At 40.3% G+C, this 20,695-nt stretch overlaps 1 protein-coding gene across 4 annotated transcripts in view; it reads left to right on the top strand.

Moving 5' to 3' along the window:
- MYOM1 (myomesin 1) overlaps positions 1 to 14,501 on the top strand; it is a 153,673-nt gene extending 139,172 nt beyond the window's left edge. For all 4 annotated transcript variants that reach the window (XM_012746091.3, XM_075993618.1, XM_075993620.1 and 1 more), the window contains 7 exons: positions 965 to 1,003; positions 1,100 to 1,205; positions 4,145 to 4,308; positions 7,417 to 7,453; positions 7,708 to 7,730; positions 10,006 to 10,061; positions 13,738 to 14,501. In XM_012746091.3, the coding sequence (XP_012601545.2) occupies positions 965 to 1,003; positions 1,100 to 1,205; positions 4,145 to 4,308; positions 7,417 to 7,453; positions 7,708 to 7,730; positions 10,006 to 10,061; positions 13,738 to 14,031 (719 nt within the window). In that variant the 3' untranslated portion in view covers positions 14,032 to 14,501. The remainder of the gene's footprint in view (positions 1 to 964; positions 1,004 to 1,099; positions 1,206 to 4,144; positions 4,309 to 7,416; positions 7,454 to 7,707; positions 7,731 to 10,005; positions 10,062 to 13,737) is intronic.
- Positions 14,502 to 20,695: the final 6,194 nt, after the last annotated feature.

Raw genomic sequence — 20,695 nt, 5'->3', positions numbered from 1 at the left:
CTGCTGGGGGCTGTTTTGTGTGTTCTATATGCAGTTTGCCAGAATTATGACTGAGGTTGGGCTGATAATTGAAGTCATGGTGATTTTTTTGTCCACAGATTCTAGTTTAATTAAAATTCCAGCATAGTGAACTACTGTCCTCAAAATAGTCTTCCTAGAAATCAGAAATATACTTTTGATCTTCAGAGAATTTATAGTCCACAGTCCACCAGGGGTCTGTTTTCAATTTAAATCATCATTTTTGTTTCAACTCTATAAATATGTTCCAGGATCAAAAACTTCTGTGAGAGACATGATGAAAAATAGTCCACTCTTAAAGGTAGCAAGAAAGATTTATATAGGAAATTTGAAGCCTCACTGTTATTAGCAAAGCAAGAAAGCAATTTCCATTTTTCAGAAACTACTAAGAACAAATATATCATGATGATGAAAACCTACATGTGACCCCCCCCCCAAACTTCCAACTTTCTTCCTTAGCAAGATCTTTTGACAATATTGCTAACAAACTGCAGAAGTCTGATTGATTTCACCTTCCTGCTCTTGGTAGAGCAGGGCTAAATGTGTTTATTGGCAAAAAGCACTGTTAGGCTGTGGAAGACCAGGGTACCTAAATGGTTAATTCATTATGAATTGATGATACAGATAAGAAAACATCCTCTAATGTAAACCAAGGCTTCCTGGGACTTAAGAAACAGAATCCTAAAGCCAAGAACCTTCCTGGAAATCTTACTGTGGCCCTTTCTTTAGAATGTAAATATGGTAACAGTTATAAAGAATTAGAGGGGGAAATATCAAAATAAGCAGAGATCTTTAAAAACCTGATAAAAATTGAGTTATTTCCTCAAAGAGCACTTGTCCAATTCCCTTCACTAGACAGTGAAGTTTTGAGAACTAACAATTTGAGATTTGACTTTATATTGAGCATTTGTATGCTAAAGTTTTGGCTATGAATCTCTACCCACAGCCTTTAAAGAACTGATAACAGAAGTATGCAAAAAAATAGGTAAGTTACAGTTTTCATGCCACAATATTATCATTATTATTCTCCTGCCAGGATGGCCTTTACAGATGCATGAAATGTGTTGTTTTCTTCTTTTAGCTTTGTCTGCTACAGACCTGAAAATTCAGAGCACAGCTGAGGGCATCCGGCTGTACTCTTTTGTTACTTACTACCTGGATGATTTGAAAGTTAACTGGTCCCACAAGTAAGTAAATAGGAACTTACTTTCTGTGTAAAACTCTTTCTCTGCTGGGGAAGTGGAGAATGAGAAAAAAAAAAAAAAAAAAAAAAACTTCTGTTCCTCTCAAATAGGGAGTCTTCTAAATTCTCAAGTCTAATGTTGATGAGCATAGCACAGACAGACCAGGGCATTCCCTTGCTGTGAGGTTAGCTCTCTCCCTCAGTTTGTACATGGTGAGGCCAGTAATGGCTGCAGTATCTCTTTCTCTGTAATCTAAGAAGTATCATAATTAACAGATATCTCTATAATATAAACTCCCACCTCCAGACAGTCATGCTTGGACTATCTCTGCTCTGCCAGGTGTCCAGAACCACATTCCTAGCCTTTTCTTTCCATACACAGTTAACACATCCTATGGTCTGGAATAAAAATGACGCAGTGTGCACCAAATTTCCCACTATATAAATTAATGGCCGTTCACCAAAGAAGCCTAATCCAGAGGAGTACCTGAGATTATTGTTGCTGGTGGTGTTTATAGCAGTTGGCATAGTTAGGCATTAGCATGCTTCTTGTCTACCCTCAGAAGGCTTTAGAGATCTCAAAATGACTTTGGAGAATATGTTATTTGAACTAGATTAAACCTGAAGATCTGTTCTAATCCCATGCTACCTTTGTGGAGTTATACAGGGATTATATTCAAGTTTACTTCTGGGATTCCAAGAGCTGAAATAAGTTTCTAAATGGAACCCTCCCATATATACTCTTGCTGGTATCCTTAACCTCTGTGCTTCCTTGAAAGATTCTGAGCTGAAAGAGAGCAGAGGCCTGGCCTAGATAATCTGATGGGGCACAGCCATTCTCAGTTCAGTTTTAGGATGTAGTGGACATCCTAAAAAAAAATAAATAAATAAAATAAAATAAAATGACTTTGGCCGGGTGTGGTGGCTCACGCCTGTAATCCTAGCACTCTGGGAGGCCGAGGTGGGCAGACCATTTGAGCTCAGAAGTTTGAGGTTGCTGTGAGCTAGGTTGATGCCTAGGCAACAGAGTGAGATTCTGTCTCAAAAAAAAAAAAATTACTTTATTGTTAGGTAGAACAATGTTTTTATTATTATTATTATTATTATTATTTTCTTAGTTTTAAAAATGAGAAGTAGTAAAATTTCAGTGTAGAATGCTTGGGGTTTCATTCCTTTGTTCTGTTTTCTTCAGAATACATTTTAGGAAAGTAATTATAAGTTAAAATAGATCAAATTCTAGGAATTTCTCTGTGACATCTAGGACATTCTCATATATCAGACTGAAGAATGAGAGAAGTAAAATTCATTGAATCATCAATCAAAAAGCTTTATATCTTCTCTACAAGAAATTACCTGTTTAAAAAATTAGAATATTGAAAATGTGTTTTGAAGAAATTGCTATTAGACTTGCAAGGCATAAGCTTCTTACATTATTTGGTCTACTCAGCTACATGAGTTTTTTGTGTATTCATGTTCCTATAAGATTCAGGAATCTAGGATTGTCTTTTGGGAAAAAAAAACCTTAAAATGGGTTTTAATCCTGACTTTGCTGCTATCTTCCCTTGTGATATTGGGCAAGTCATTTAATTTTCTGAATCTCAGTTTTATCTTATATAAAATAGGAACAATAATACCTATACTTTCTGAAGCACTTTTAAATGTAGGTACTATTATGCATGTTAGCCAGATATTAAAGAATTCAAACATTTATTATGACAAAGCAGAGAACAATCTTTCTGTCTAATTCTCTAAGACATATTTATAGCTCAGGCTAAATTTGTAGGGTGCAGGGTTTCTTTACCTTATATTTTATGGTATTTTAGTTTTTAATATCTTTTTAGATGATAAACATTCTTTAAAGAATATGGTGGTATAAGAAAAATGCTAAATATGTCTTTGAAAGCTAAAACTTTTTTGGTGGAAAATTTGTTCTATGTTTTTCATAGTTCATTTTGTTTGTTACAACTATAAACATAAACATGCTTGTTTTAGAAAACAAATTTATGATATTGTATTACAAGTTAGAAAAATTCATAATATGATATCATCCATAATGAACAATTTGGAACACTTCCTTCCAGTCTTTTTTTCTATGCATCATTGTGGCTGTAATCGTTTTGTATACTGCTTTTTTTTTTATTTCCTCACATTTTTACAGACTCTTCCTAAAGTTTCTTGTGACATCATTGAGAGTACATCTGATGCCTTTTCTCTTATTTCATCAATAACAGTAGCACTCCTAGACCAGCAGATCACAAAACAAAGGGCTATATTTCCTTTTATTCTCCTATATATAGGAGATATATAGAATATAAAGAATATAATAGATATAGAATAGATATAAAGAATATAATGCATGAGTCTGCTCATGACCTACTATAGAATCCTAGAAAACTCACACCCAGGGACAGAGAACCTACCTCGTTCACTTTGGCAGCAATTGTGCTTTTCATTCACTCTTAGCTCTACTACCAAGTGCATTTTTACCTATGTTTTAAAAAACTTTGTAACAACATATGTCAATAGATGTCAGCCACAGATAAGCCTCCATAAGTGTGTTTTTGACTAGTTTGTAAAATTTGATTTATAGCCACAGATTATCTATATGAAGTATGCAGTAAAATTCCCTTAACCCTACAAATAAACCCAAGCAAACACAAAAATAATTAATACCACTGAGAAGTGTTGGTGTTGCAATCTGTCCTGGGCTCCCGACTGCTATGGGGAGTAAAATAAATGTTCAGACTACCAGACCAGGGCCTTGGAATCCCAGTTCTGTACATCAGGGCCCATAATTTCTCTGAAACAGAAGAATAACATATGCAGATTCCATGTTTTTTGAAAGCCTGTAAAACTTTATGATAAGACCTTCAGTAATAGACAAAGTAAAGATCAGCTCTGGATGAAAGCAAACACTGAGGATGTTTTCTTTGATTTTAACAGTGGGACTGCTATAAAGTACTCAGACAGAGTTAAGAGTGGGGTCACTGGAGAGCAGATCTGGCTACAAATCAATGAGCCCACTCCGAATGACAAAGGGAAATATGTGATGGAGCTCTTTGATGGCCAAACTGGACACCAGAAGACAGTGGATCTTTCTGGACAAGGTAAACAGAAATTCTGCAGGCTCAAACTTACTATAGAGAAGTGGATCTTCTAAAAATAATGAAGGGTGGAAAGAGGTCATTATGTTGGTGATGTCAAAGAACAAAATTTCACCAAGTGTGATGGCAGACACCTGTGGTCTCAGCTACCCAGGAGGCTAAAGCAGGAGGATCACTTGAGCTCAGGAGTTAGAGGCCAGCCTGGGCAACATAGCAAGACTCCCATCTCTAAAAAAAGAAAAGTATATAAATAAAACTTATTTTTAAAAAGAACAAAATTTCAGCAAATTAAGTTTAAATATCTAATTGGCTTTTATTAGCAAGTCATGAATTGGTCAGTATCCCATCTACGAAATAGAAAGGCACTCTGTTGGGCATGGCAGAATGACTGGTTTTTATAAGGTAGCTTGAGCAGGATTAAGGAAATAGCCTAGTGTAAAAAGTAGATTGGTTGGCATCAAGGTACTTCAGGTTAATTTCCTTGTGGGATTAAAGCAGAGGGGGACTTCTTTATCATGCTGGCTGAGGTTGCCTGGGCCCCTTCTGATTGGTTGCCGTGAATCTCCTGTTTTTTTGAAAACTGGCCTATTTTAAAGGTCATTTTGATTATGTGGCACCTAGCACAAGGCCAGACTCCACTCGGGTTTGGTCTGCTCTGCTGAGGCCTAGTGTAGGAACTCAGTGCAAATCAATGGCCTCCCATGAACGTTATATTTAACAGTGATTGTGATAAAACAGTTTTCATTCAGCCTTGGTGGTTGAAGCAAGAATTAATTTAGTGGTTGGAAAGTCAGTGAAAAGTAAGGTGGAGACAGTGCACAAGGAAAGGAAGCACTGCTCTTCCAGAGAGACACTTGCAAAGAGGGGCAGGCTGACACAGTCACTTAAACAAGAATGAGCACTGAAAAAGGACTGTTTTATGGCAATTAATATTTGAGCAGGTTCATAGAGTCCAAGAAACCAGATGTGTTAGAAGGACTGAGATTTGAGTGAAGGGGAATCATTGATAAAGTCCTGAAGAATGGAAGGTTTGAGTCCCAGGACAGAGGTAACTTTGGGAAGGAGCAAGAATACCTACTCTTCAGAAGCCAAAGGGGCGTGAATAAGCAGAGACAAATATTGAGGTGAACAGAAGGAAGTTGGAGAGGCTGGGTCCTTATGGCCTCAGATTTCTTGGCCATCTGCTGAGAGAATGAGGGGTTCTGGAGAGAAGAGAAGAGAGTAATGAGAGATGGAGACAAAAGGTTTCCATCTAAGAGCAAAGACAAAAGGAGAGGTGCAGCTATTAATTAAAAATTTTTAAGTTAAAACATGCACGATTATAAGTAAAAAGTTAAAAGCAATGTGCCATTCCTCCGTGTCCCAGTACTAGCCTCTTCGTCTTATTCTTTCCTATACAAATGAAGCCGTCTACATTGTATTAAAGTAACTAAAGGAAGCTGTAGACTGACTCTCCCCCCCCACTTCTTTGTATATTAAAATACAATCTAAATATGCAATAACTCAGTTTTTTTCATCCTCAGAGAGTAGGGTCATCATTTAGAGAGCAGCGTTTCATCTCTACCTGGAGTTTTATGGTGCTGAGTCACCTTATCCCCACCCCCCACCCTTTGTAACTGGAAGGGCCCCTGTGGGATCTGCAGTGTCCGAATGGCTGCTCCTGAGTGACACGGGCTGTCTAGGCCACACTCTGCTTACGTCACAAGTGCACAGCAATAGGGGATTCCTTCTGCAGCCATCTGACCACTTGAAACCCAGTAGGAATAGGGGAGCAATACATGGGTGAAAAAATTTATTTGTACTCTCTGGCCCACCAAAGCTTATTGAAACACCCGACTCTGAAATCCCCCTTAAGCAAAAGGCTGTGGATTATCTTGCCAGCATTGTCACTGCCCCCAAACACAGATTGGCTCAGCCGTGCCCATCTCCTCTCAGTGTGGGGGAGCACAAAGAGCAGCTCAAAGCTCAGCTCAGGTTGACCTGGTCAGTACCCCTCTCATTTTATAGATGAGAAAAGACAAGGACCAGCGACTTTAAGCCCAGCTTTATACCTGTTTTTCCATCTGTAAAATAAGGGTATGGAAAAGTATTACACAAGTATTCTCTAGAGACTTAAAATATTATGATTCCTAAACCATAGAGGATCTTACAGGTAAGGTAAGAGGGGTTTCAAAATGAAGCTGCCATTTACCCTAAAGTCTTCAGTCAAAGTGGCTCATTCTGCAGGCACAGAGAAAAAATTATTTTAGAATTATATAGTCTAATTTCTTTGTCTCACTTGTCTTTCGTCTCACATCCATCACGGCATAAGAAACACTGCTTCCGGCAAGCACCCTGTGATTACAGAAACTCGTTGTGCTCTTTTGCCCAAATAGACCAGACAACATAACATAAAGGTGTTTAACTCTCTAGCTAGGATGCTATGATGTCTGCAATGACTTAAGACAAAGCTTTTCTGATGCTCAGGATGCTTATTAGACAATCAATTTTTGTTTGAAACAGGCTTTGGGTCGGGTGTGGTGGCTCACACCTGTAATTCCAGCACTCTGGGAGGCCGAGGCGGGAGAATCACTTGAGCTCAGAGGTTTGAGACCAGCCTGAGCAAGAGCCAGATCCTGTCTGTACTAAAAATAGAAAAAGTAGCCGGGTATGGCGCCACATGTCTGTAGTTCCAGCTACTAGGGAGGCTGAGGCAGAAAGGATCGCTTGAGTCCAGGAGTTAGAGGTTGCTGTGAGCTAGGCTGATGCCACAACACTCTAGCCCAGGCAACAGAGTGGTATTCTGTCTCAAAAAAAGAACAAAAGAAAGAAAGAAACAGGCTTTTGTTCCCATTTTTTTCTTTGGTGGAGTGAACCTTTGCCTTTCCATTCAAGGGGTTAAAGGTCTCTCACTGAGTTAAAAGCTTCTAAAATCTATTATTTCATATTTTGTGCCTAGAAGTATTTGCTTGTCTTGTTAAGTACATTGAGCTGTGGAGTTAGGCAGAGTGTTATTCAAAGTCGATTTAGTCACGTCTAGACTGATCATGACCTCGAGTTATGAATTTTAGTCAGCTCCTATGTTGTCCATTCTAGGTGAGAACATTCTAACTTTTCTTTTTTCTCTTAAAGCATACGACGAGGCCTTTGCTGAATTCCAGAGGTTGAAGTAAGTCCCTTGTCCCAGTAAATGCCACTCCCATGCACTAATTTCTCTGGAAACTTGTGTGCTGCTTGCCCATCCGAGCGTTAGAAAGAGTCTTTTATGTCAGCCAATGCAGTAAAAACAGCACTTCCCACTGTTACATTGAGCAGCAAGTTGTTTCAGAGGCAATGAGATATAGTCAAGATTGGCTACTTTGAAGTAACACTAAAACACAATTCTTCTTTGTTTGTATGTTTGTTCGTTTCTCTCAACCCCAGACAAGCTGCCATTGCCGAGAAAAGTAAGTAAACCACTTTCACATTTATTCCTGGTATAAATGTGATTCAAAATATTTGATTCAAAATACAGTTTTATTTTGCCATTATGACTACAGATGAAAGACAGTGGAGTGGTTTTTTCTCTTCTTTCTTTTTTAAATATTAGGTGTTCTACATTTGTTTTCATTTTAGTCTTTTGCAAAAGAATGTCTATGGAAAAAGGGTCTCAGGTTACATTATAAGAATATCACCTGGCCCTTGTCTTGAGATATCACCCAGATATCCTGAGAAATCACTTCACTGCAGATCACACAAAAGGTTGTTAGCCACTTGTAGGCACAATGTACCAGAAAAATATATAGCCATTAAGGAAGGGAAACATCAAGAAACATTGTAAATTTGACATTAGGTAAATCACCAACAAGTGCTGTGCATTTTCCTACCAGCCCCTGTAAGAGAAAAGATGCTGAATAAGGCCTTCCTTCCTCTCATTTAATGAGACACAGTCCAAGGGAGCAAACACCAAACTATCAGTTCTGCGTGCCCAGAAACGAACTCACTGCTGCACGTCTGTCAGCTGTTTGCTTCACATACAGAGATTTTTAGAACACAGTCTTACAGGATTGCAGAAGTGACAGACTAATCTATAATACTAATTCAATTTCTCTCTCAGTGTGGGAACCAAAATTTAAAAGTTGTTATGGGTTAAAATGGTAGAGTCGATTGGAGCTGGGTTTGAAGGAGAAGGAGTGAGCAATGAAGTCATCCTTCCACCTGCCAGTGGCTCCAGGGCCTTCAGGATGGACTTTGGACCTTTAACTTGCACTGTGTCCCCACGCTCCTCTCTCCTCTTTCCCTCTCCTGGCCCAGGCCTTGCATCTGTGAGGCTGCTGCTGGGGGTAAAGGGGCAGGTGCTGGTGCAGGGGGCATGGAAGCACGACGGGGGAGTGTCAGAGCAAGAAGGAGCATTTCTTGTCTGTACTGAGCAAAGCCCACATCTGCAAGCAGTGTCCCACCTCTTCCAAATTTTGAACTCTTGTGTGGGAAAGGAGCCTGATCCTCCAGTTTGTGAACTCTTTAGAACTGGAAAAGACCTTGGAGATCTTCTAGCTTTATGTTTTTTAAACTTTTATAAGCCACAGAACACTTATTTCAAGCAAAGTCTTCCACACAGACCCAATACCTAAGATAGGTAAAAGCCGAAGTTGGGATGGGGTCCTGGCTCCCTAACTCAGTGCCCCCTTCCTTACCTCCTCTCATCCCCCCAGAGAAATCCACTGGACTTTGTGGAGCAGAGTTTGGAAACTTAATGTCCAGGGGGCTGAAGTAACCCCTCCCCCAGTCTACAGATTTGGAAACGGAGGCCCACACGGAAAGTGACTGGCCCAGTATTGCACAGCAAGTCACGCAGGGAACCAGATGACTGGTCAGACTTACAAGTGCTGTAATGGAACAGCAATGGAATGCTGTCGAGTTCCATTCAAAGCAAAGCTTCCGCCTGACTTAGCGGAGAAGGAAATTGTAGAAATGAGAATTAAGAGTCACAAATTAATTGAAGTAGGCTTAAAAATGAAAAGAAGGTTGGCCACTGTATTCATGCCAGAAAGGATGCCTTTGAGCAAATTACAGAAAGGCACTCTTCCCGGGGGCTGAGGCAGTCACACCCAGGTGCATGGCTTGGCTCAGGACGCCAGCTGTGCATCTCAGCACCTACCCATGCCTTGTCCCCTTGACTAGGGGCCTTTATAGTCACAGCCATAGGAATGGCCTGCACAGCACTATCAAGAACTACCAGGAGACAAGAAAGGGAAGCTCTCTAGGGAAGGTCTCAAAGAAAGCTCACATCTGCATGAGCTTCCAAATCTCTCTAGCATACAGCCCATTTGCAACCTTTTTTCATCATATGGAAACCCATAAAAGAGGCCAAGTCACACTTGGAAACTGTCCATAGAGATCTGTTCTGCTTCCTTGAGCTTAGCCTCACTAAGCTGTAGAAAGGACAAAGCTGAAAATAGCTATGAAAATTACAGAGCAGGTCTTGATACAACTAAGCTATCATATTTTAGCTGGTATTTCAGGTACAGATACAGGCACCCGAATGTACACAACATGTGGGTAAAGAAGGATTAAGATCCAAAATCCCTGGACCATTTTCTTCTTTGCACATTGAAAACAGTATAAAATAACTGTCAGGAGAAGGGAACTAGATTGGACAATTAGTTCCCTGGGGTGTTTTTGTGGGTGTGATTTCTGGTCCTCATCACTGCACTGATTAACCAGAAGTGCCTGTGCTTGCAGATCGTGCCCGGGTGCTGGGCGGTCTCCCTGACGTGGTCACCATCCAGGAGGGCAAGGTAAGCATGGAGCATCCCTATGCCTGCCCCTGTATGCTAGGAGTCCAGCGCCTCAGCCTTCGTGCCTTCTTTTAAGATACACTTACCATCCCACCATCTTCATCTTACTCCATTACCAACATGGCCAAATGCAAGGTTACAAATGCTGCTGGTTTTCCAATCATCTCAATCTTCTGTAGGCCAAGCATCAGGATGCGAGTTTGTCACTTATGGACATATATAGGTCACTTGGTATCTTTCCTGAGTCACCCTTGAAAATTGTGAGAAACTGAAAATGTTCAGTCATAACTCTATGACAAATATAATTGGAGAAAGAAACAACCTCTAACACATAGTGGGAAATGGACTGTGCTATTAAGTGCCTCACTTTAGCATGTTAAAGGGAAACATGCTACTGTGGGAATTTCTATTGGCTATATTTCTGTTGAAACTGGTTTCCTTCCATTTGGTTTTAAACTGGTATAACCTGGCTCCGTGGTAATCTTTCTGAGAGGCAATGAACATAATTTCTAATCTGGATTCACTTTCTTCATCTTTATGTTTCATTAAAAGAAGTTTAATATACAAGTTCTAGGGGTAGAGATATTTGTAGTAGAACAAAACTTTTTCCACTTCAAAGGGCAGTAAAGACCCACAGCGGGTGGTTGGAACTCAGGTAACAAAGCAAGGTATGTCGAAATCCCTCAGCTAGAGGTAGGTTTCATTCAGCTGTGTTTCTTCATGGGTGGAAAATATGATCACAGTTGACTTTAAGCTCAACCATTGTGCAAAGTTGTTTTTGTTCTTAAACTCCCTTTTCTATTTTTCTCACCTAATGGGGTTAAAAATATACAATTCACTATATTGTAGTGAGAATTGAGAGAATGTATGTGAAAGCATTTTGTAATCTATAACTCAAATCTGAAGTATGGGTAAGAGTTTTCCATGATGCCTAAGGTGTTTAGGAGTTTTTGTTTGATTTTGTTAAAAGTTTTAACTTCAAGTAATCACAGTTTCCAAAATCATGCAACTGGTCTGCTTAGATAAGTTTAATGGCAATAATTTGACTCACATTTTTCTTGCTGAAATGTATTTGTAGAATAATTCACTAAGATATGTTCATTAGTGATGGGAGGTAAACAGATTTCTTAATCTCTCCAATTTGAAATGATACGCCTACAAAAGAGGTAAAAAGTGATCACATAAGGTCCTTTAGAAGGATATTTAGAAGGATAGCCTTTTCTCTCTTTATGGTAAGCCCTAGTTCTTATAATTTCTGGAATTTAATAAGAAAAAAATGCAAGAATGGAATTTAAAATGTGAAGTAAATTCAACATCATTAGCCATCAGGAAAATAAAAATTAAAACCACAATGAAATATCATGACACATCTATCAGAACTGCTATAATAAAAAGTAGTAGCTAGCATGATGGTGAAAACCTGTAGTCACAGATACTAGGGAGGCTGAGGTGGGAGGATCAGTTGAGCCCAGGAGTTCCCATTCAACCTGGGCACCATTGCAAGACCCTGTCTCTAAAAATAAATAAATAAATAAATTTAAAACAGTACATGACAACAAATGCTGGTGAGGATATAGAGAAACTGAATCACTTGTATATTACTGGTGGGGATGTAAACCAAAATTGTACAGCCACTCAGGAAAACAGTTTGGCAATTTTTGGAAAAAAAAAACAAAACATGCATTTACCATACAATACAGCAATTGTATCTGTGGACTTTTATCCCAGAAAAATGAAAGCTTATGTTCACATAAAAACCTGTATACAATTGTTCATAGCAACTGTATTTGTAATAGCCCCCAAACTGGAAAAAGCCCAGACAACCCTTATGGGCATACACTTACTATTGTTAATGAACCCACAAGGGGGGTTCACTCTGTTGCTCACCCCATAGAAAGGCAATTACCGAGACATTAAGGATTGTCCAGGAAGAAAGGAGATGTATTACAGAGGACGCATCAACCATCAGCTGAGAGGTGGGAGGAATGGTCTGCCTCAAATACTCTTCCTTGACCTAACAGGGTTTTTGCTAGAGGTGAAAAGAATAATGCATGACATGAGTGGGCATCATTACCTTTGGGGTGGAGTAGAGGGCACGCAAGTGCAGTGAGAAATCATGCTAGTACATATGCCACATGATAAAAAGATGGTGGATAAGTCCCTTCCAGGGTAGAGATTTTGGTAGTATAATGAGCTTGGTGTTAATATTGGTGTTCCAGGTGTTAATATTGGTCGTTCTTTCCATCGTGTGTGCAGGTGGGATGTGGGGAGTAGGTTGCTCAGCAGGTCCTTGGCCACAGTCTGAGGTGGGGAGTCGCCTTTCTTGTCTTCCCTGGACACCAGGTTGTGTAAGGCCCTGTAGTTATCTTGCAGCTTCAAGGAGACTCTGCTGTTTCTGGGGGAAGAAAACAACTCAAAAGGGAATGGATGGATGAAATAGAAAGTTACAAAGTTCTGGGCAAGTCTTACTGGCCTGGGAACTTGAAACATAAGAGAACTACAAAGAAGCACTTTTGTCCATGGAGCCAGTTACACTATAACATACTACTCAGCAGTGAAAAGGGAGAAACTATTGGTACATGCAACAACTGGGATGAATTTGTACAGAATCAGGCTGAACAACAGAAGCAATTCTGAAGGGGTACATACTATGTGATCCTATTTATATAATACTTTTGAGGTAACAGCATTTTAGAAATGGAAAACGGATTTGTGGTTGCCAGGTATTAGAAACAGGGCTGAGAAGTTGGAAGGGGAGGGGGATGTGTTTATAAAAGGACAACCCAGGGGTCTTTGTGGTGATAGCAATATTCTGTATTTTGACTGTGGTGATAGAAACATGAACCTACACTACTGATAAAATTGAATAGAATGAAACACGCACACAGAGGCAATCAGTACAAGTAAGATTGGGGAAATCTAAACAAGATCAATGTCAATGTGCTGATTGTGATATTGTACTACATGTCTATGAAATGTTATTAATACCACTGGGGAACTGGCTAAAGGATACAGGGGATTATTTCTTACAACTGCATGTGAATTTACAATGATCTAAATTTTTTTCAATGAAAAAAGTAAAGTAAAACTGTAGATCTAAATGTCAATCTTTTAGAATAAGGATGTTTTGGCACAAGTGGGAATATTTTCTTTGGTAATACATTTTGGTAGTGCACCTCTGCAACTGCAACAGATTAAATGGGGTCTGAGGAGAGAAGTAGAAGGAGGAAAGTGGAATTTGAAAATTAATGACATTCTCTGAAGCAGCTGTTACAATTCTGCTGCTGGGATCTTTGACAAAAATGAAATGCAAAAGAGAACAGGTGGTGATTATGGCAACGGGGAGGTCTCTCTACTGAGACAGAGCCCAAAATGCCACATTAGAGCAAAAGGCACCTCTGTGTTTATGAACGAGAAAGTGGAGGCAGGGAAGAGAAGCAAACTCCTTGGTGTGTTTTGAATAATAAGCATTCCAGAAGCCAGAAAGCCCCGGCCTTAAAGAGACCTCCTCACATGTTACTTCCAACTGTAACTCACACAGGTGCACACGCATAAATACTTTAAACCCAGGTCCGGGAGGTTTTTATTTATCCTCTGGTCATGCCAAGTTGCCAGCCAGCAAAATTCTTGAAGGTGTATCAGTATATCTGATTTATACCCTTCCCTCTCATAACAGGCCCTTAATCTCACTTGCAATGTGTGGGGCGACCCAAGTCCTGAGGTCTCGTGGTTGAAGAATGAGAAGCTCCTGGCCTCAGATGACCACTGCAACCTCAAGTTCGAGGCCGGGAAGACGGCCTACTTCACCATCACTGACGTGACCACCGCTGACTCTGGCAAATACGGGCTGGTTGTGAAGAACAAGTACGGCTCGGAGACCAGTGACTTCACTGTCAGCGTGTTCATCCCAGAGGAGGAGGCCAGGAAGGCCACTCTGGAGTCCCAGAAGGGTGGCAAGAAGGCCAAGTGACCGGAGCCTGGCGGTGGGGGCGCCAGGAGAGCCGAGGAGAGCTGAGCTGACCTGTACCAGTTGTGTGAGAACGGTTTGGGTTAAGGATGAGGAAGTCTTAGAGCTTTCTCCTCCCTATTTTGTGCTGGTGTGGGGGAAAACTTGTCTTTTATTCATATAAAAAAGTACCAACTAATAGGTTTTCTTTCTCTACAAATTATGTGTTAAGAAAATATCATTGGTAGCACGAATATTAGGAAACAGTTTTATGGAAAAGACCAGAATAAAGTTGGAGGGGTGTGGAATGATGGTGGAAGAGCAGAAGGATGTGTTGCGTAACAGTTTGCATCTAAGCAGCTGTGAAGCCCATCGGCAGGTTTCGGTATGTTGTCTGTATTGTTAGGGTAGTGATGTGCATTTCTGTTGGCATCTTGTGGTTCCGAACCTCCTCGGTGTGAATAAACAGCTCTCACATCTTTCCTCCTCCCTGACAGTGTTTCTCACATGCCTGCTGTTTTGCTGCTCAGTTGGGTGGCCTCGGCTACATCTTTCTTGACACTTCCTGAGGCACATCTTCTGATTTATACTCCTTTTGGTAAAGCGGTGCCTCTGCAGCATGATCAGATAAGTCGCCAGAAGTCAACTGAGGTTCAGAGGTGTGAAATTACAGTCATTACACATCTGGTGGCTTTCCACACGATCAAGCCAGTTCCATTGTTAAAATACACAGGGTAATTGATTGTAATGTGTCAATTACATGTGATAAGATGGAGCGAGGGGCCTATTGCCAGAATTGGTGACTAGGGCCCCACAGCTAAGAATAAAAGGCATTGAAGAGCCCTCATTATCAACTGAGAGAACTGCCAGCTTCGGGGCCTGCTGCTTCCTGTGGGGTTTGCAGAGACGCAGCCCCAACAGCAGCTGCTTTAGGAAGTTTGGTCCTCCCCTGTCCCAACACCACACACATGCACACACACACCCCACGCTGGGAAAATAGTCATGATGAAAAGTTTTTTCCTCTTCTTTCTCTTGCCAAGTGCAGGGGATGGGGCAAGAGTCTCCCCTACACGGTTGGGAGGGGCTCCTACACATCCTCTCCTCTCCAAAGTTCAGGGCTGAAAATTGCTTCTCCTCTGACGGTTGCCAATTCACTTGTCCAGCCTACCGCCCGATGCTGCCGCTATTTCAGTGAACCCCGGCAGGCGTGAGATGCTGTGTTCTCACTCTCAGGCATGGCAAGTGCATGGGTTTCTTGAGGGTCCAGTGGGCCACGTGGCAGGTAGCTGGCCTTGAACAGTCTGCAGTCCTGCCTGCCTCGGCGAGAGGGCTACCTCTGGACAAGTGGCCCCAGAAAGACACTTGCAAGAGATCCAAATACAGGAGGAAAGGGTCAAGCAGTGGCCGCTCTCCCAGGCCATGGGCCTGTGCAGGACGGAGGCACCTAAGACTGCAAGGAATCCCCGCGCACGCTTCACCAGGGCCAGCCGCAGAGTCAGGAAAAGTGGGTGTTTCCCAGTAGAACCTGCCTCCCCCTCCCACAATTCCACCCACTGGAGCCCAGACTGGGGAGAAAGCAAGAAGGATTTTGAATAAAATGAAAACACCATTTTAAAACTGTATATTCCAAATTCGGAAATTGCATGAAAGCTATGAAGTCAAAGTGTGCTCTCACTAGGATCCCTGCCGTCCAGCTGGGGACTTGATGGGACAGATTGCATGCGGTGAGAGAAATGGCTTCCGTATTCCAAGCTCTATAAGCTGAGGTCTCTCAATAAAATGGTTATAAGAATTATTTCAGCCATTATAATGACCAAACTAAACCAACGACACCGTGATTTAATAGCTTAGGTAAAAAGTTGCTATTTCTATAGGGGAAAATACAACTGAAACTCTAATCCATCAATTTAACGATGCTGAAGGTACTTTCTAACACGTAAGGATTTATGGATCTATAACCTGCTAAATGTGAGCCACTGGTACACAGGGGATCATATTGCCACACAGAAAAGACTATTCAGAGTTTAGTTTTATAAAATAAATGTGTAATATAGTCAAGTTACAAATTTTAAAGCCTAGATCTTCCTAAATCCTTTAGTTCAGCTTTGCAATCTTCTTTTTCTATTTAAAAATCTAGCCATTAAAAATAAATTTAGGGCTGCTTTTTATAGCATAACTAAATTCCCTTTAATTTGTTAAGCTATGTTTATAAATTAATATATTTCCTTTCCATTTTAAGTATAACTATAATCTGACTTAAACAAAAACATCCCAACAACTTAAATAACTTTAATTATCTACTAAATTAAGTATATAAGTATGGAAAATTTGGGGTTCTCTTAAATGTTCTCATATTGTATATAAACTTAGTGAGACAACATAAAATTATAATCAATTAAACATTTTAAGTTAGAATCACAAAGCTGAGCTGCTACCAGGCTAACTATCTAAAATATTTCAAGTACATAAAAATCAAATATGCACAAACTCCATAATGCAAAAATACAGATTTTACCTAGGTATAGGCCCTAGAGCCTGGGACTGGAGTTTTAATGCCTATGCACAAATCTGGGATGTATAAAGGGTGACTTAGTCAAAACAAAAATGGCAATAGTAAAAATATCACCAACTAACATAGAGAAGCTATACAGAAGTTTGCCATCTGCCTGGGGGTGGTTCTGGATAGAAAAAAAAATTAATGGGTTCCTTAAACCAGTAATGTATGCTGGTGGGATCCACATTTATAGCACCATGTGGTAGGAATCTCAAGCCAAGAATTCCCATAAAAATGGTCAATGTCAAATGTAAAACTACACTACAAGGACTTCTGTGTCTACCCACAAAGGATCACTGTTATGGAAATTGTCCTCCTACCATGAACAACTAGAAAAGAAGGAAAAGAAGAAGAAAAGGGCACAAACCAAACTGTGAACAACTGTTTTAGCTGTAGGGTGGGATTATGGGTGATTTTTATATTATTTTGTTTTACTTTGTCCTTTACTATATTTTTGCATAAAGGCAAAACTAAATGTGAGTGTATTTAATTATCAAGGCAAATAACCAATTTGATTTTATTCCATAGCTGTGCAAAATGTATTCATCAACCAGATGTTTGGGGCATTGGCTAGGACTATGATTTCTTAGAAAAGGAGAGTAAGTGACGAGACACCTGTGATTGCCCCAGCTGCTCGCCTGGTCAGAGGGATAGGCTGTAGTTCTGCCAGGGCACCTGTCAGTCTCATTGAATTGAGGAGATGGAGATGGAAGTGCAAGTAGGCAGAGATATCTAGAATTTGTGAGAAAGAGTACTAGAGAAAACAGTAGCAGAGAGACAGTGCTGGAGAACTGTGGATGGTCTCTGGCTTAGTACTGCTTTGTGAATGCTTAGGGACAGAGCCACTGAACAGTTGTAGGCCGAGTGTATTGCAGAGGGGCTGAAGGAGCAGGAATCACTCAGGAGGACGCACCTACCTGCAGGCCTGAGCAGCTGGGTGGACACTTGGGTGGCTGAAAAGGGAGCCGCCCAGAGACAGAGGAGAGGGGGTGGGAATGTAGCATAATGGCAAAATCTATAACTCGGGGTAAGGAATTATGGCTTTCAGATGATATCAGCTACAAAGAACCCTGACTACAAGAGGAGGCGGCAATATTTATTTTATGACCAGTACACAGCAGAGGATGATGTTTACACTGTTACTGGGTTGAATTCTAAGAATAAATAAAAGAGAAAATGTGAGTTAAAGTACCAGGAACTCTGAATTCTTACACTGTGTATTATAAAACAAAACCTCTCCCCTCTTGGTGGTGCATTAATCCACATTACAACAGCAAATCTTTCACAATAGGGGCATTAGGACTCCATTCTCTAGTCTTAGAATAAGAAATTTTCTTCACTGTTCTGGCAGTTACTGACACACTTCCAGGTACTGCATTTGCGGTATAGACTAATACTGTATTGTTAGTAGCACAAACTGTATGTTCTGGGTACTTCTAAGTATCCTCCACTTATCAACTGAAAAAGTGATTTATGAATTAATAGTACCCCTGGCACAGACTCACAGGTGTTCATTATGTTCTCTTCTATGGTCCAGCTTCGCTTATTCACAGCAAGACATTTAGATAAAATGCACAGATTTTATGGATGATCACGGGCTCAAGACACAGAGTGGCTTCAGACATTTGCATTTTGACCTATACCTCAGGGGCTTAGAGATCATTATATTAAAAAGAAGTCTTAAGTTGTTTAAACAGTTGTGAAGAATTAGTTGATTCATGGAAATTAAAATCTCAATCTCTAAAATTGACATGAAAGTTTCCAAAATAACTTAGCTCATAGTTATTAACATCTAAGTGATTTTTTATATTTTTTAACATTTTATTTATATACTTTAATTGTAGTACAGTGTCAAGAGGGGTAATACTTGTCACAAAGCTCACACACATATGGTGGGTACTTTTGAGGGCAAATATTCACATTCTGAAAAAGAGAGAGAATAATATACAACTAAGTTTAATTTAAAACACTTTGGAAACAAAATAGGCCCTGCTTTGAATAAATGATGAGAGTAGTGTTCCCCTCCCCTGGTCTTGAGTTTCTGTGGTTTCCTTCTATGGTTTCTTCCCTCTTGTTTCTATTTTTAAAAGGATGAAGGGCATAACCTATAGGGCCAGAACTGCAGCCAGAGGAGTTACTGGTGCCCATGATATCACATCAAAGCCACCTACTCTGCTTGCCAAGAGCTGGTTTCCAGCCAGGAGAAAAGATGCCACATCTCTGGGACAAACAGAAGTGAAGAGTTTCCTTTCAGAGACCAGGGGACTCGGCCCAGAATCAGGGGGTGTTTTGTTACATCGACTCTATTATGACTGCTCCAGGGCCAATCGCAGTCATCTCAATGTCCCCTACTGAATGTGCCCGGTAGCTGCCCACCTTTCTGCCTCTCCAAGCAGATTTCCACTCCAGCTGCAGCACATCCTGTCCTGCCATCCCTTGTTCTTTACAGCTTAATATTCCCTCCTGGAAGCGCTAACCAGGCCTTGGACCCCTGTTGGCCCATAGGCTTCTGTCAGAACAGGCACCTCCAGTCCATAAGCTTCCCATTCACCGGTCCAGCCCCATTCACTGGAATTTCACACAAGTGTCTCTTCCTCACACACTCAAAACTAGGAACTGCCTTGCCAAGAGCAGTCATCTTGTTTCACGGAAGGGAAGACTATGCAGAGAGAGAAGAGAAGTGACTCATTGCTGGGGCAGAATCAAGAAATCTAAAATCCTCCTCTCAGGAGAAAGTTTCAGCAGCATTGAAGTAAAGGTGAGGAAATGATGAAAATGAAAATAATTCCTTGTTCTCTCAAAACTGAAGGAGAAAGCAATTACCTCTAAGTCATGGTATTAAAAACACAAGACATCATTTCTTCATTCATTTATTCATTCATTTGACAAATACTTAGTCAGCACCTGTTCTGGGTCAGCCCTATTCCCCCAGGCCCCTCAGCATGACAGGCTGACCAGCCTCCATCCCTGAAATTCCTGCCTTCCAGCCAGGTTTACGTCCCAGATAAATGGAAAATCACCCACAGCTTTGACCTCTGAGCAGGCGCTGCCGGAAGCCCTGGAAGTGACCCGGGGAGAGGAATTGGTTTTTTCCGTCTCACTAAGTGTGGCAGGACAGAGCTGCTCTGCTGTGTGGGGGCGAGAGGTGAGGGAAGAGAAGGGAGAGCAGGCAGAAATATGTATTGGCTTCTGCACATAAACTTCATATCTGTGAAGAATTGGACTACATTTAGACATTTTTAATTAGAATATTTCTCAATTTTATATTTCTTGAGGCTCTCAATTAATTTTGTTTCTTATCTAGGCTACACTACATTGTTGTTAACATTTCAAAAAATTGCTGAGCACTTCTAATGCTGTGTGGAAGACAGTCATTGCCTTTAAATATAAGGCACCAAAGAAACAGAAAGCTAAGTAAAAATGTAATGACATGCCATTTTAGCGAGAGTAATAGAACAATTTTGTTTGCATTTTAAAATATGGTCACGCTGAAATCACTTTAGCTTACAAAATAGAGACATTTTGATGTCCCTAGTTCTACTGGAATCTGAGTCGATGACATTTGAACACCTTTTATGAAGAAGCAGATTGATCTCCTGCCTAGCAGAGGTGCAGAGTCAATTTGTCCCATTTCCATTCTACTTTGATAATACAAAACTAACATAATGGGAAAATTTATAACCATAAGCCTGAAGATATACAGTAAGTGCTCAGACCTTTGTTGATAAATAATTTCAAGTGTTATAGGTCAAGAGACTAGAAGAATTCTTAAAAAAATTCACACATTACTTCAAATATTTGTTATAGTGGTATGTTGTAGAGATATAGTTGTAAATTATTATTGTATTGTGCATTATACAGAAATATATTACTTATATTTACATATAGAAAGATATATTTATATAGAGAAAGATATTATATTTACATATAGAAAGATATTACTTATATTTACATATAGAAATATATAGCTTATTACTGTGGTATTATAGTAATATGATATTGTATTATGGCTGTATATTATAGAGCCACATGCATAACAAAAATTAGGGAACTTGAACTCTAATTGTATAAAGACCTTAAAATAGTAAGATTTTGGCTCCTTATTTCCATGGCAGCCACAGTTACAGAAATGCA

Source organism: Microcebus murinus, chromosome 17, assembly GCF_040939455.1.
Source record: "Microcebus murinus isolate Inina chromosome 17, M.murinus_Inina_mat1.0, whole genome shotgun sequence".
Classification (NCBI taxonomy): domain Eukaryota; kingdom Metazoa; phylum Chordata; class Mammalia; order Primates; family Cheirogaleidae; genus Microcebus; species Microcebus murinus.
Note: the sequence above shows the minus strand (reverse complement) of the source record. Positions and strands in the feature narration are given on the sequence as shown.